This window comes from Typopeltis vanoorti, chromosome 19 (assembly GCF_054136105.1).
Source record: "Typopeltis vanoorti isolate ZY-2024b chromosome 19, IOZ_Tvanoo_1.0, whole genome shotgun sequence".
Classification (NCBI taxonomy): domain Eukaryota; kingdom Metazoa; phylum Arthropoda; class Arachnida; order Uropygi; family Thelyphonidae; genus Typopeltis; species Typopeltis vanoorti.
The window spans coordinates 22,067,819-22,085,295 of NC_143567.1; the positions used below are offsets into that span (position 1 = coordinate 22,067,819).

General features: G+C 37.0%; 1 protein-coding gene across 2 annotated transcripts in view; it reads right to left on the reverse strand.

Moving 5' to 3' along the window:
- LOC150095905 (uncharacterized) overlaps positions 1-17,477 on the reverse strand; it is a 112,252-nt gene that overhangs the window by 38,437 nt on the left and 56,338 nt on the right. For both annotated transcript variants that reach the window (XM_090409440.1, XM_090409441.1), the window contains 2 exons: positions 15,275-15,305; positions 3,774-3,901 (listed from right to left, as the gene is read on the reverse strand). In XM_090409440.1, the coding sequence (XP_090265566.1) occupies positions 3,774-3,901; positions 15,275-15,305 (159 nt within the window). The remainder of the gene's footprint in view (positions 1-3,773; positions 3,902-15,274; positions 15,306-17,477) is intronic.

Below are 17,477 nucleotides of genomic sequence, written 5' to 3' on the forward strand. Positions count from 1 at the left end.
CCGTATAGCGAGTAGGCGAGGCCATTTAGCCCTATCTAACTGTGGAGACTGAGTGGGCAGTTCAACCTCCACTAGTACCCAATCAGAGATATCTGGCCCAAGGCTATCACTAATTAAGCGGCACGCAGTGAAGAGAATGGCTCAACAAGTGCCGCCATCTCGTAGTCCCTAACACAACATATTTAATGTCTGAAAATAGTATGGGTTCTACGGTCGATTTTCTTGAGTTTACGGGACGAAAAACCCGAGTTTCTGGGAGATAAAACCCACTTTCCCGTGTCAGAGATCGACTAACTCGGGAACTGGTCGAAAAAAGGCTTAGAAAAATTTCCTCTAGTCGCCGACTAGACTCGAAATAAAGTCTTCACTCGTGCCACCAAACGCCGTGGTGTGCAAACGCCACATCCACTGAGCTACACAGGGCTTCAAGGCATATTCCCAAAGAACTTGATATTGTTTCCAATGTAAAAGTGATCTTGAATCTTAGGGAAACGATAATGAAAATAAAATTAGAAACTGCTTGTTATTTTAGGCATGGCGAAGCCCTAATACGTAACATCATCAAAGCAAAGCTCTGAAAATTAAGCCATGAAATATTTTTTCAAATAATCACACATTTTTCTCTTCATGAGAGCCTGTGTAGCTCAGTGGATGTAGCGTTTGCGCTCCACGGCGCTTGACTGCACGAAGGAAGACTTGATGTTCCGAATCTAGTTGGCGACTAGAGGAAATTTTTCTTTTTTCGATCATCCCGAGTTAGTCGATCTCTGGCACGTGCAAGTTGGTGTTTTCTCCCAAACTCAGGTTTCCTGCAAACTCAAGAAAACCGTAGAACCCACACTATTTCAGACATTAAATATATTGTGTCAGGGTTAGGGACCACGAGATGGCGGCACTTGTTGAGCCGTCTCTCTTCACTGCATGCTGCTTAATTAGTGATAGCCTTGGGCCAGCTATCTCTGATTGGGTATCTCTGGCACGTGCAAGTTGGTGTTTTCTCCCAAACTCAGGTTTCCTGCAAACTCAAGAAAACCGTAGAACCCACACTATTTCAGACATTAAATATATTGTGTCAGGGTTAGGGACCACGAGATGGCGGCACTTGTTGAGCCGTCTCTCTTCACTGCATGCTGCTTAATTAGTGATAGCCTTGGGCCAGCTATCTCTGATTGGGTATCAGTAGAGATTGGACTGCCCACTCAGTCTCCAAAAGTTAGATAGGGCTAAAACGGCCTCGCCTACTCCCTAGACGGGAATAGAAAAACGTTTCAGCTGATTTTTTTCTCTTCATGCATAAATTCAGAAACACAGTAGTTTTTTTTTCCAGAAATAATGTTTGCTTCTACTCCCTTCCTCTTAATTTATTCAGAAGTGGGCATTAAAATGCTCACAAAGAAGGAAAATAGAGAATGAGTATACCTTATAAGTTTCCACTTCCGTATTTTCTTCTAAATCGTGCTAGTCTTTTTTTTCTGTTTCTAATTTAATTTATCCTCAGAATTGAGGATAAATTTCAGAAATAATTGTCAGAAATAATTCTGGATCCCTATTCTAGAAACCAGACAGAATTTTTTTCCAGCCACTTCAGGTCTCCATTGTCCGAGTGATGGAACGATAAACGATTCAGATCATCTTCTGCTGTGTCGGGAGCAACTCACTGTGTGATTTTTCTGGTGTGTCTCCATAGGGATGTGGAGAAATCCTCAATAACTTGGATATCACTAGGTCTCCTAATCTACATGTATCCCCCTCTCCAGTTTTCTTCAGCATTTGCGCTCCAGAGTTAACGCTCATTCTGTATTATCTACAAGCTGTCGTATGCTCTTCTAGTATTTTCATAATGCAAGTCTATATTCGCCCCATCCGAGGGAAGTACAAAATAATCCCTCAACAGCTTCACTTCCCTAAGGCGTATCAGTTAATTCGTGATCACCACTATGTATTCGTCATTCGTGCTCTGTGGCGGTGGCCAACCTTGCTTCTGACATGGACCATGGAGAAGTTTTGGAGAAACTCAGTGGTCCGTCCCTCTTGATATTTCCAGATAATTTGAGGTTTCGGCATGGAGTTCTGCTTGCAATGCTTCCATCTTATTGCTTTAAATAATAATGTTGTTGTTCTCCGTCGGTGTGGGGACAGCTTAGTGAAATTCACTGCTACCAATTTTCTGTAAGAGTTTACACAGTCACTACTCCACCAAACTGGCCACCATCATCCCTCCACTTTCCTTCGTGTATGAAAAAATATGAGCAGCTGCTGGTCAATTCCCTAAGAGCTGTTCAGGAAACATATCGATAAGTTGCTTATTTGCCAGCGTTTTCTCATGGCCTTCATGCAGAACTGTTGTGTTATACTTTTGATTATATAGCCTGAGAAAGGGGCCTAAGAAAAGTGAGGAAAACATGCCGCAGATCGTGAACTCCTCCCCAAGGCTTTCATTGTTGTGATTAACCATTATGAGTCCATTACTTCGTGTTGCTGTCACCATATTCTCCCGTGCGCATAAAATAACAAGAACTAGATTCATCTATCTCCCATGTGACTTTTTTTTTATTTTATTTGCAATCTTTTGGTATTTCTGTCCACATACACTTAGTTTCAGTCCCTGGTAATTCGCTTAGTCATTTGACCAATTGTAGCACGTTGATTGGGCGTTACTACGCTGTCAATTCATCAGCTCTTTCCAGCTGGCCATATGCCATGCCAGACGTTAACGTGATGTTTACTACCTTGTTATGATGGCATCTGTTTTCGAGATATTCTTACCAGCCTAGTTCTTACTATCATCCTCAGTTCAAAATCAATCAATCTTCTCATTATCTCATTTCTATGCAGATCCTCTCTTTCCTGAAGGGACGCGGTCTACTGCCTGTTTGTAGCGGGTGCCTCTCTCATGATTTTGTTCATGATTCTATCATTAATGATTTTATTCATGAATTCCATTTAAATGTTGATTTTATTAATAAATTTGGGCCATTTATGCACATCTAATCCCGAGGGCACATACATGTTCTAAAGAAATCTGTCTCTGCATTGATTTTTTAAGGATAGATGCCTAGGGTGTCTTTAACTTCAATTTTTATACAATTATATAGCGATACGTGATTAAACAGAAACAGAAATTCAAAAGAACAAGAAAGTGATGATGACCTTTAAAACGATGCTGGTAAATTTACAACATATATTATAGTATAGTATAGGAGTGGTATGTATTATTTAGAGGGTTTTTTGGTTGTGTGGGGAAAGGGACTGATTAGACTCTTAAGTCTAATATATCCATATATAATCATGCTATTCTAACTTTAATAATCATCTCCTTTCTTAATTACTAACGATATATTTCTTGCATGTTACAGCTTTCAGTCGGTTTATTATTGATTATTATTTGAAAATTAAATGAAAGAAGTAAACGTTTAATTTAGTGAATTAAACCAAATTAAACATTCATTATTCAATTCTTAATTAACTAAAATAACCCATAATTTGCTAAACCCATAAAGTTCTCGTATTTGAAATCAGTCCGCCTCAAAATAAACAAATGTGACACCACTCAACGTAGAGCGATTATTTTTAGCAGAAATCCGTGTCACTCTCTTGTTCTTCCCCTTGTGTGTCTCTTTGCAGAAGTGCGAGGAGGAGGAGGTGCTTGTAAGATGGCTGTGTTTCAAAGGTCTCTTCGTTCCAATTATTGTTCCGTAGAATAGTTTTAAGATTACACATACAGCATATACATAGTCTCCATAAAGAAAATGATAGATTTCAATTAAACGTACCCTTGGTTCCTCTTCGAATGTTCGGCAGGGCGTGGGAAGCGTTCCGCTGTGGAATACGATGAATAGCGGTCGAAAAGCGGCTCGTGTTGTGCGTGTAGTGGTGGTGTTGCCGGTGACCTAGTCGCGGCCTGGAAGGAGAAAGAGAATTTAGTCAGAACAGAGAAGGCTGGCAACTGGCCAGTTTGTTTTTATTAACTTCTGAAGCTCTTTGATAAACAAAGTCCAACAAGGTGCTAGAATAAGGAAACAACCTTTACTGTAGAAGATGAAAAAAAAATAGATCTAATTACACGAGGTTTCATTATTTTGTATTACAGTCACTGCGTATAGCATTGAGTTAAATACAAGAAACGACTCTACTAATATGCTTTTGAGACAATTGTTCTGGCATATTTCGAGATGTCAGGAAGATTAATGTGTTTCAGATTTCGGTGTTATGTGAATAATGAAACGCAATTTTTGTTCTGTATTCACAATAACTCAGCGTAGTCAATAAAACCCACGCCACTTTTTTTGAAAGAGTTGGATTCACATAGAAAGAGACTCTCTTTTCTATTCCTAAACAAAACGGAGTTAGCCAATCCCAGAGACTAGAAAGCATAGGTTTCAGAAATATTACATTTTCCAATCTATCTATTTAACGTTCGTATTTATGATCAGTATCTCTTCTGATGAGTTAGTTTCATCTTTCAAGCATTTAAAATTGACTGATTTTTTATTTATCAGTCCCATGCATCGGGGATTGCAGACTAAGAAGTAGAGAACTGCAAACTTACCAGGTTGTTCTGTGGGTTTGCAGTTCTGTCCTCCTAAATATTACGACTTTATGAAGCAATGTGTAGAAAAGAGGAACCGCTCAGTGAGCCGAAACAAAGAATTCATCAAAGCCAAGGTGTATCTTGCGTTTTAGTGTGACAACTAAGTTGACAGGAGGTGTGTTGTAGCGTTTCCTTGGTTCTAGGATTCCTTTCTTTGCCACTGTTTTGGTACATGTATTTATATTAATTCTTAGGGCTGCATTTAAGGCATTTGTACTCATCGCCTATTGTTTTTCAGTTACATTTCCCTTACAGAGTTTTAATACTTATATATTTTTGGACATAACATTCGACAAAATGTGTTATATATAATTTAAAATCGTATAAATTATTAAATTAAATTAAAGATATATAAAATTAAAAATTAAATTGAATATAAAAATATCAAAAGTTAAATGATATTAAATAAATGACACACCTATTTATTTACGCTAAAATTAATTTAAAGTAGTTAAAATTATCATTTAATTCTATTTTACAGCTCATTCAGTATCGACAATATCCAAGGATTTCTCTCCCTTGACTGGCTCGAGAATGCATGCGGTTAATAGACATAATACACTGCCTCTTAGCTCAAGCTGCTTCGGTCGCAATTCCAATATCAGTATAATTAAATTATTTTATTGCATTAAAAATTTGAAATTATACACTCTTTAAAATAAACAGATTTTGGCTTTAGCACGCTTCATAATGGGATGTTGCAAGCATGTTTGCCTACGCGTAAATATGACGCTAATTATTTGAAAGGCGTAACGGAAAAGAAGCTTTTTTTTTTTGTCATTTTTCTGTACTGTAGGCAATGTGTATGTTCAACTTAACACAGTTCTGAATTGGCTTTTTTTTTCTCTTGAGTTCCTTAGTTCATTTATGAAAGTTGTAATGATACGAATGATGATGCTTTCTCTGGTATAAAACGAAACTATTCTGTAGTTTTAATGTTATAAAATTTGGTAACTAATAAGGATTTTCATTTTAGACAGTCTACTAGTATATAAACTGAAAATATGTGATCTTGCCACATAAAAATGGCACTTTGTTTTCCTTTACAAAGTTATCCCAGATGAATTTCTTTTATTAATTACCTGTTAAGACCCTTACCACTGTATCGTGCGTAGTTTTTAAGAATATATTCTGATAGAAATTCGTAACACTGTCTAATAAACAACAGCTTTCATGGGCAGTCTTAGTTTTGGTTAGCTTTGTTGATATTTCCAGGGTGTGATTCCATACAGGTTGCTTCGTTAAAAATAGAGCACTCAATTTAAAGTTCGTGCGCTTTGTGCGCATATGACAGTTTTGTGTAGATAACTAATACTAAAATGGTATATGCGTTGGTATTTTCCACCGCCTGATAAAGATCGCTGCCAGAATATTGGGAAATTTTCCAACAGATAAACTAGGTGGCGTGTTAGTTGATGTCGGATAATTTTCAGTTCTCGTGTTTACATTATTAGTTTGTGCAGAAGTTCAATTATATTGATGGTATATGTGTGATCAGACATTCATAGAATAAATGAAGTCATTAATGTGGTGAGTAAAGTCAGTAATGCAGTGTCATTTTTCACTGATTGGAGTTTCGTGTACGCGTCGAGTTAGGCCTAATTTACACGTGTATGAACCATTGTATTGCTGGTAAAGATACAACAATTTAGGTGCTAGTTTCATTTTTACAACTTGTTATTGGTTAATTTTAAAAAAAATGTTACTAGATTATGAAGATGGAGGCTCAGCAGATCTGTTTAAGAAGGAATAATCACCATGTCAATGTACTAACTATTTTTAATGAATTACTGTTTACTGAAACTTTTGTAGATGTGACTTTAGTATGTGAAGGTAAGAGACTTAAAGCACACAAAATAGTGTTGTCTGCCTGCAGTTCTTTCTTTCATGGCATATTTCTTGAAAACTCTTGTAAACATCCAGTTGTTATTCTCAAAGATATAAAATACACGGATTTAAAAATGATAATAGATTTTATGTACAAGGGTGAAGTGATCATTTCGCAGGACCAGCTTGCCACGCTGCTTAGTGCTGCTAAAAGTTTGAATGTTGAAATCTGTACAGAAGTTGCACAGAGGGATACTTCCAGTATTGATATTCAGGAGAAGAGTGAACGTGACTCAAGTAACCTGGCCTCGTTACTTGCTGAGGTGCAACAGAAAAAACGCAGCATAGAATTTCCACCGGTAATTAAGAAGAAAAGACGAAGACCTCGAAGTAGTTATCTTCGTGGTTCTAACAGTAAAGGCATGAAGGCCAATGTGTCATCAAAAGTAAATGAATTAGACACACCAGAAGATACCAACAGCTCAATAAAGTCATTCACAAGTGAAGGAAGGTTAGAACTGTCAGGAACTGATTACCCATTAAATGAGATTTCTGTTTCTAATTCAAATATATATCCTAGTCCAGTTCAGAACTCATTTCCATCTATACAGAGTTCAGTGTTGGTAAAAGGATCACACCAAAGTGAAGATACAATAATAGAAATTGAGGAATCACAGGCGTTGACAACATCTTTTGAAAGTTTGCTCCAAGATTCATTGTCAATCCTAGTAATGAATACGATGCCTATTCTTAATACTGTTGAGTTAATTGAAACTCACTCAAATAACATAGAATCAGGGCTAAGTACAGATAGCCAAATATTAGTTCCTTGTTCTGTATCATCTGAATTATCTACTTCTCTTCAAGTTGCACAAAGTATGATAAAAAATGTCGAACCTGATGTCTCACTCATTACCTGGAGCTGCAGTTTCACCTTGCGCCAGTTCTTCACATCAAGACAGTAGATCCATGATGATGATGATGTCTTGGAATACATCCTGCTGTTATGCCAAACATTCCTAAAATACATGATCAGCAGCTTCCATTACAGGATCAGAATGTTGCTCAAGAGAAGGAAAATGGGTCAGTTAATTATCCTTGGATATCCTCGTCAGAACATCATTGTGAGGACCGCTGTAGATGCTGCGCGACCAAAAATATCCAAAGACATAATATGAAACTACATGAAAATGACAGACAGGAATATATATTGGATGTGGACATGAAAGCAGAGTTGATGATGATGAAGCAAGATATAAACTGCATGCGAAATGAGATGAAAAGAATTAGAGACATACATGGAAGAGTGAATAAGAGCAGAAGAAAGATGGCCATGAGAAAGATATATCGAATGATTCGAGAGTGGTTCTCTATGGAGATTCCATTATTAGAGGTGTGGTGAATGAGAAGATGCATAAGGTTTGTTTTCCTGGTGGTAGAATGGAGAGAGTGATTGAAGCGTTGGACGTGAGGAATAAGAGAGCACAAGAATTGGTGGTTTTAGTAGGAACAAATTATTTAGATGGGAACAAGGAAAATGCCAGATTGGATATAAGGAGATTATTAAGGAGAGTTAAAGATAGCATGTGGTAGGAAAGGTAGTCAGTGTGTTGCCAAGGTATGATAGTGATGAAATGAGGAAGCGGGCAAAGATTATGAATGATATGTTAGCTCAGTTATGTGAGGAGAATGGAGTGCATTTTGTGAATGTGTGGGAGGAATTTGAGGGACGGATGGAATTGTATAAAGAAGATGGGCTGCATTTAAATGGTTTTGGTGTGAGTCTGCTGGAGAGATTGTTACTGGCAGGAGAGGTAATGACTGTAATGAATATATCTGAGGTGGTGCGAAGTGATATGAAAGAGCAAAAAAGTAAGGTAGGGAGAGGTATTTGTTCACTTGCAAATGGGGAGGTGAATATTATGAATGAAGTAAATGAGAGAGTGGAGGTACAACACGAACAGGGAAACGGGGGGAGTCAAGGTGGACGGGGAGAAACTTTATGAAACATGCGGGTGCTGAATTCAGAGGTGAATGTGTAAGCGGACAAACAGATTGAGATGGCCTGGGATGGGTGGAAAGAGTTTAGGTGTGAAGAAAGTTGTAGAATTGGTGGTAATATAGAGGAAGTGACTGGGGAAGATATTGAAGAGTCACATCGTAGCAGTGACGTTCTTTGGACTTGTAAAAGCAGTAATGATTTCTTATGTTTATTCACTACTGCTAGAAGTATTCGAAATAAGGGGAACGAAATTGTTGCTTTGCTCGAGTCTGTTCGCCCCAAAATTGTTAGTATAAGTGAGACGTGGTTAGATGACAATGACATCCTGACAGGAATAGAGATGAACGGATATGATATTTTTCGTGAATATAGACAGGGAAGAAAGGGGGGAGGAGTACTGTTAATGGTAGCAGATGAGTTGTGCCCATCTAAGGTGGAATTGCAAGGTGCAAATAGTGGTCACGGTTTTGAGGCGGTATGTTGTGAGGTAAACAGGATGAAATATTTAGTTGGGTGTTGTATGGACCTGGTAATATGGAGGGTAATGAGAAGGAAATGTATAGGCAAATTGGCCTAGCTTGCAAGAAACGAGTTATCATTATGGGCGACTTTAATTATGGTAATATAGACTGGAAGCAAGAGACTGCATCTGGGGGTAAAGAAAATGAATTTTTGGAGTTTTTGAAAGATAATTACCTTAGGCAGCACGTAACGGAGGGTACACGAGGATCAAGAGTATTGGATTTGATCATCTCATCAGATGATGTTATTATAAATGACGTGTCAAATCTTCCACCAGTTGGTGAGAGTAACCACGAGGTGATCACGTGCAAGGTGACCAGTCATTCGATGACGTCTGTTAGAAAGGGATATATGTGGAATTATAAGACTGGTAATTACGAAAAGCTCAGGAAACAGCTTGCGATAATAAATTGGAAAGAGGAACTGGATGGAAAGGATATCAATGCTGCTTGGGCCATACTCAATTTAGCCTCCATCAAATTGAGTATGGCCCAAAACTATTTGGTGGAGGCAATATCAGAGTGTATTCCAAAGGTCATGAGGGTAAATAGAGTGGGTGTAAAATGGATGAATCAAGAGATAAGGTATGCAATCTGGAAGAAGAAGGTATTATGGAAGAAACACAAAATGAGTATTTATAACAACCAGTTGCATGAGAAGTACAAAGAGCAGGCGAAGAAGGTGACTAGCTTGATAAGAGTAGCAAAAATGCAGTATGAGCAGCAGTTAGCTAAAGCGGCCAAAAAAATCCTAAGGAGTTTTTTCGATATGTCGCCAGTAGAAGAAAGAATGATTATGGTAGGATGGGATTGATTGGTGAAAACGGAGGAATGATAACCGCTGCGGAGTATATAGTTGAGATATTTAGTGAGTAATTTCTAAAGGTATTTCATTCTTGTGAATGTGGCATCATGTAGAACTTGAAAGCAGTGGGAAAGGAGGAGGAGGAGGAACTGTTAGTAAGTGAACAGGAGGTATATGAGGAATTGAATAGACTTGATGCTATTTCACCACGTGTCTTGAGGGAATGTGCCAGAGAGTTAACAGCTTTTGTATATCTTTTCAACATGAGACTCTCACTGGGTCAAGTTCCAAAAGAGTGGAAAGATGGTAAAATTGTTCCAATTCATAAGGGAGGTGATAAGAGTAAGGCTTTGAATTATAGACCAGTCTGTGTGTCTGGAGTTGTGGTCAGGGTATTAGAGAAGTTAGTTAGGAATAAAGTTCAGAATTGGGTTGACAACAGAAAAATACTCTTTGGCGGCCAGCATGGATTTACTAAAGGAAGATCGTCCTCTAGCAACCTGCTTACTTTTTATAATAAAGTGACAAATGCGTTGGATAAGGGTATTGCATATACAGTGGTATATTTAGATTTTGCAAAGGCGTTTGATAAATTGCCACATGACAAGCTGGTAATTAAATTGGAACGGATATGGCTGAACAGTAGATTGGTTCGCTGGATTGTAGATTGGTTGTCTGATAGGTATCAGCGAGTTGTCTATGGAGGAGCGATATCCCAGAAGAGGAAAGTTACTAGTGGTGTACCTCAAGGGTCTGTTTTGGGTCCATTGCTGTTTAATTTGTATGTAAATGATATCTGGAGAGATCTGAATGGTGATGTGCAGTTGTTTGCAGATGATGCAAAGTTGGGCAGAGCTATCAGGAGTAGTGTGGATGCTGTAGCTTTGCAAGAGGACTTAAATACACTGTCTGAATGGGTAAATAAGTGGGGATGTCAATTCAATGTTTCAAAGTATAAGGTTTTGAAATTTGGGAAGCAGAGATGAGATGTAAAGTACACAATCGGTGCGAATATCTTGGAAGAGGTAGGGGAAATGAGAGATCTGGGAGTGATTGTAGACAAGGACCTAAAATTTCGGGGACATGTTACTAAAATAGTGAAGACAACACAGCGGATAATGGGAATGATGCGGAGGACATTGACTTGTAGAAGTAAGGATGTTATAGTTCCTTTGTATAAGGCTTTGATCAGACCACATATGGATTACTGTGCACAGATTTGGTCACCTGGTTTTCAAAAAGATGAAATTGCGTTGGAAAAAGTTCAGAGGCGATTGACTAAGGTGGTTTCTGATCTCTGGAATGTAGAGTATGAAGTCAGATTGACAAAATGCAATTTGCAGAAATCGGTGTATAATATGAGGAGGGGGAGGGGTATGATTGAGACATATAAGCTGTTAAGTGGTTATTACCAGATTAATGTCGGGGAGGTTTTGCACAGAGTGGGTGAGGATAGCAGGAGAACAAGAGGTCATTCCCGGAAGCTGTATAAGGAGGGTGTGAGCAAGGGAGTGAGGAGCAGGTTTTTTGCATGGAGAGTGGTGAGTGATTGGAATGCTTTGCCCGAGAGCGTGGTGAGTGCAGAGAGAGTGAATATATTTAAGGCACAGTATGATAAACTGTGTGTATAACAGTGGACCTCCCACGATGAGTCTTTGACTCCATGGAGGTTTTTATAATAATAATAATAATAATAAAACCGTTGGCATCAACTATATTTTGAAACCTTTTTTTTTTTCTTCCATTTGCTGCTTTTACTCTTGAGTGCTATTGTTAGATAGAACAAAATCAACGTACTCGCGCACTGTGACAATTTAGGGTGACTTTTCCTGAAACATTTGATCTCTCACACTTGTGTAGCAACTCATTGCATTGACAAGCTCTCTTTAACTGATGCTTGCTATAATTTTAATAATACAGTATTATTACCAAAAAGCGGTCAGTAAATGGTAAATTCCTTAGCCTAATTTATTGACATACTAGAAACCGTTAATCAGTATATTTCCTGATTATTTTTAAGGACTATATCTTTGGTCTTACATTCTTTTCTTCACATTTATGAACTTTCCAGTAGAAGTGAATCGGTAGCATTATCCAATATGTATTATTATTATTATTATTATTGGTAGTAGTAGTAGTAGTATAGTGTGGCATTTTCATAGAATCCAGGAGATCACTCTACGTTATACAATCCGTTCCACAAACAATATTTTCGTTTATTAAATAGGTGTGTTCTCAGGTAGAGTGCCTTTTTTGCAATTAGGAAAAGTTCAAATTCTGGGAGAATAATTCTGCTTTCTCCGTTTGAGTTGATGAACTTACCTTCGCTTGAAGAAGGAAAAATATGTATAGGGAGATTTATTGCATCATGATATGAATGGAGTCAGTCCAGGCTCTTTTCCGACTGAAGGGCACATGTTGCGCCATTCTTCCAACTGCGTTACGAAGGCCCTCCGCTCCAAATAACGGAAGAATATATGGCAATTTTACACGTCACGATGAACTGTGTCATAAAGGAAACTCTATTCAGATACATATTTTTCTTTATGTGAATCCCAAACCGTGAGAGGTTGTAAACTTATAGCACATTAAGTGCCCTGGACATGGTAAAGATTACATATTCTGGAAGCCTTGCTTTAAAGAATAGATGTGGTTCTTGTTCAGTCAACTTCATATCTCTGTGGTTACACAGTGGTGGTGGTCACACTTCGGTGGTGGTCTCACAACAAATTATATTATGATAATCTCTCTCTTCTCTACAACAGAGAGGGGAGGGAGATAGAGAATCTTCATGATGCCATTTCGTCCCGGTTGATTGATTGTTTCAAGTGCTAAGAGAAATCGAATCCGCTTCCTCGTGCATTTTTACATTCAATAGGAGGGTGATTTCTTCCTTTTTTTGCTGAATGTTTTTTTCATATTATGAAACTAGTTTTAAATCACGAGAATCCTGGATATTGAAAGATAAAATATTGTCGCAATATAACTTCTACATAGTAAACGCATGTCTCTGCATCGCTTGATCAAATCTTTTATGACTATTCCTGGACGCATTAAAGAGTTTAAAACTGGTATCAAATGTCCATCAAAGACTCACAAATTAATTATATCAAAGAACAGTGGAGAGTTTTCGAAATAATCTCTAACCATGCACGTGCATCATGGCTATATACCTATAATACACTTCTTAGCTCGGATCTTTCAATTTAAGTCACTGAAGCCATAGAATTTAATTTAAGTGATAGAACTGAAACCTAATGATGCACTAATGCGCTAATATTGTGAGTGAGCCATGAGTTAGATGTATTTCATTTTTTAAGAGAGGGCCTCCGTACCTCAGTCAGTTTTTCCAAGCCTTTTGGCTGGAAAGACATGAGTTCCAATCCCGTCTTGAATGATGTAAAGAATGCCAGTTGATGGCGAATTAGCCGGTCTCATACAGAGGTAGAAGGGTTTCCTCTCCTGGAAACTCAGGATTTTTTGTCTTGCATCCAGTCAAACCGGCTAGAAGAACACACACGCGCACGCAGAAATATATATTTAAGCCTAATCCTAAAAGCATTTATCCTAAAATTCTGATTATGAATGCCAAGGATACTTGGCTGGTCATGGGCCTTGCCTTAAGCGTTAGTAAGTACCTTGAGTTATTATTATTTTTTAAATAACTGCTATCACTATTAATAGTAGTGGCATGAAGAGAACGCAACAGTTGTCAAGTTAAGAACGTTGATTGTCGTAATTAATCAAAAGGATGACAGCACTTTCTTGTTTCATCCAATCTCCAGCCCACTCCATCATACTAGAGTAGGATAGGTCATAATCATTTCCATTTAGAATAATATGGTTTATAAATATGGAATAATAGGAATAGAATAATGGTTTATAAAATCCAGAACTTCATCCAATTATAGCAAACTACTCGACTGAGTACATGAATGTTCATGCGCAACACTTATATAAATTAGTTAATTGGATAACTTTAGTATTTGAATGGAGTGTAATATTTGTAAAGATTAATTCGTAGAATCCACAAAGTATAGGGGCGTGGTGCCCAATGAAAGAGAATGCACTGCACACGTTCAAGTGAGATGAGGAAGAAAATGGCCGTACATTAGTTCTGAGTTACCTGAGATAACTGGAAGGTCAAAACTGAAAGAAGTGTCATAACCCAAGTAAGGCAGCTTTTGTTAGTTTACATGAGAATAATGGATCAAGATGATCAACGAAGCATTTCAAAGTGTTATTGAAATGTAAGTGATTAGAGTGATATAATATAACAGAGAGCTTTAATATTCAAAAAATAGATCTGTGGTTCAAATAACTACATTATTAAGTTAAAATTGATGTTTAACCCATACATTTCGTTTTAATTTATGTGATTTATATGATTCTGCTCCCCTTTTCTGGAGAACAAGTGTGTATTTTTTCAAGCCACTTCGATGTGTCTTCAATAAACAGGACATTGTCTAGCGTCCTGAGAAGAAAATCATCTAAAATCATCTTCCACCTAAAGATTTTTACAAACATTCAAGCCTCAAAAACAGGGATGTTCGAGGAATGTTTATAAGGATTTTTCAGTTACAAGCTCTCATGGAACTTTTTTTTTTCGGCAGGTTTTTTCCGAAGTTTTTCTTTTTTCCGGCAACTTTGTCTAAAAGGACAAACTTGCCAGAAAACCTACTCATTTAACAGATATAATCTCATAGCCGTAGATCCCATCGTAAATCCAGTCAACTTAATCCATGACACAGTGGAATTCGTACTCGCAACCTTTTGGTTGGAGAGCGAAGATGCTATCCCAGTTAAAATGTTAATTCCAAATGTGGAGTTAACATTTTCACTTCACATTTCAGAAAATAAAGAAAGAAAGAAGGCACCAATCAGGGCTGACAACATATACTACAGAAACAAAACAAAACATCAAGTAGAATGGCAACAAACTAAAATGCTCCACATAGATTAACATTTTTACTCTAGCGTTCAAGGGATCAGCTGAAATGATGAACGATCCTCTAGCGTGTAACAAAAATCAAGGGATGATTTTACATCAGATCTGGTCTTCATTAATCCTTCACGACACACTATCTACCAGTAGTATATACCAACCCACGAACCAGCAGCCAGCGTAATAGCGAATGCACGCTTTCCATTGTTTAAACGTGTTCAAATATTTTCACTAGAGATGTTCACTGTTTTTAACTTGCTTTCTTGTTTTGTTTTGTTTTTTTAGTTTATTCGTGTTATTTCTTTATAAAGCGGAACAAAGCATTTTACGAAACCAGTCGAAATAAAAAAATAATATCTATTTGGCATCTATTTGTGGTTAAATAACTGGAAAAAATAGTTGTAGAATAAAATTTAACATTTTATTTTTCACAAGATTATTTTAATTAATCTTCAGTATATTTGAATTATTTTTTTCATGATTTCTGACACGTAGTTTTTAAGGTATTTATTCGTTAACATCATAAATTAAGCACCCAAGTAAGTAAGATTACGTAAAATTAACCATTAATTTGGTTTCCTACCTGATATGTTCTTAGGCCCTGAGGATTCTCTCTGAAAAGGAAATGGAAAATATATCAGGTATCACCAGATTAAATGCCCATATCAGATATAGATATCTAGATATTTTTAATGCTTCTCATTTTCAGAACGTTGAGATGTCAAAATTGTAGAATACACTTTTCTTTTCTCACATACTATATGCTACGAAATGCAAACTGGAATTAACAAGGAAATGTCAGTTGAGTATTTCAGAAATACAATGGAAAGTGAGATTAAAATCTGTCAAGTTCACATTTTCCTAAGTCAACCATATGCTAGGGGATAGTTTTCTCTTCCTTCCTGCTTCCATTATGACCATCGTTTAGTTTGAATTACGTTCAATGAACGTAATTCAAACTAAACGATATGAAAAGTGTGCCCTCCGACTAGTTTTTCACTATTTAACAGTGACATCCTCTTTGTATCGGTGCATATACTGGTAAATTATGTTCGATTAACAAAACCTTCGCATGAAAGAATTCTTTATCTAGATATAGTTAATAGTTCTCGTTTTTAGAACGTTGAAATGTCAAAGTTGTAAAATTCGACTCCCTGTATCGATTCCCGTTATCGTCATTATTGATTGGCAATCTTTTCTTTCCTACGTTAGAATTTAACGGGTATCAGTTAGCAAATCGGGTTCTCAAGCAGCGTAATCGTGATTATTTTTTTTAAAGTTTGTATTATTTGCCAAACGGTAATTTCATTAAATCAGCATCGTTTAAATAAGCGATTTCATTTACTGCTGTATAAGTACTTTAAAAAATACAAAGGGATACTGTACTCTCAACATCATACTGTACATTATGTGCATCAGGTTATAAAAAGTGTTGCTATAAGATGAGGTTTCCGCAAAAGTATATTGTCCTTTACATGTCCATATTATTGACAGAAGTAATGTATAACAGGAATAAACATTGCGAAACATAACAATCTGAAGTCTACCTTATTTATTTTTATTTATTCATTTTTATTTGAGATGAACCAATTCAATATTGACGCATTACATCGAACAGGTAATTCAGCTTTTTCTGTGTAGCTGTAGTACCTCATTTTTGTCTTTTATTTCCTATGGTGACGTCACTTTTGATGTATCTACTTTCTTAACGAAACCTATTGAAGCAGATCAAAGGCTGTAGGATCTGGACTACTAGGTGACGAAGAAATTGATCACCTAGTAATGCAGGATATCAGAATTGATATCATGAAATGATATCAGAATTTCCTGAGGTGGAAGAATATATAAATCGCAACAATTATAGCGATACTTATTTATTTTGCGTAACGAAAAAAGGCCTAGCAGTTCTAGATTTGTAAGTGCATGCACACCCATAACCATACACAAAGATACACATTCACTTTGGAATTAGAACTCCAAATTTGATATTTATGCCTGTTTACTTATATTCCCTAACATGTGAAACCTTGTTTCATCTGAAAATACGACTCTGTTGAGGACGAAGGGGATTCTGACCTGCTATTTCTTCTTTCATACATAATCGAAGCAAATTCAAAATGAGGTTTTCTGAAAATTTCAGTAATATGCTGAATGTTCAGTTTATTATAGGATGCGTCTCTCAACCTGTTTTGAAAAAGTATGTAAAAATAGAACCGAGAAATGTCCAGTTCTAAATATTTTGACATCTCTGTACTCTTGATCGGGTATATCCCACTACATATTGCAGGATATTGCACATAACAAGATGATACAGTCCAAAAGTTTTGGGAATGGATCCGAAGGTAGACGATAAGTCTGGTAGCTCGATACTCTATTGTAGGGCTCTTCAATCTGTCATTAATGTATAAGGAGTTGGTGATGAGTTATCAAGAAGAAAGCGATCTCAGATATTGGACAAAATCTGAGAAACATGTGAATTCTTGAAACAAGTTTACGCTAAGAAAGTCATGGGTAAACTAAAATTTATGAGTCAACAACAAAGTCCAGATAGTTTGGAAAGCATTGCAGATACAAAACTTTCTGTTGGTCCAACCGTCAAAGGAAACGGCATTGGCCTTTTCAGAGAGCTCAGTTGTTTGAATAAAGGAATAACAGTTGGTTTGATCAACAAACTTCTCCAAGAAAAGTGGAGGCTATTTCTCCACCATAGCAGTGTGTCTGCTCTGATTTCAGTTTTCTGGGATTACTATTTTATAATACTTTGATAATTTATATATTCATCAATG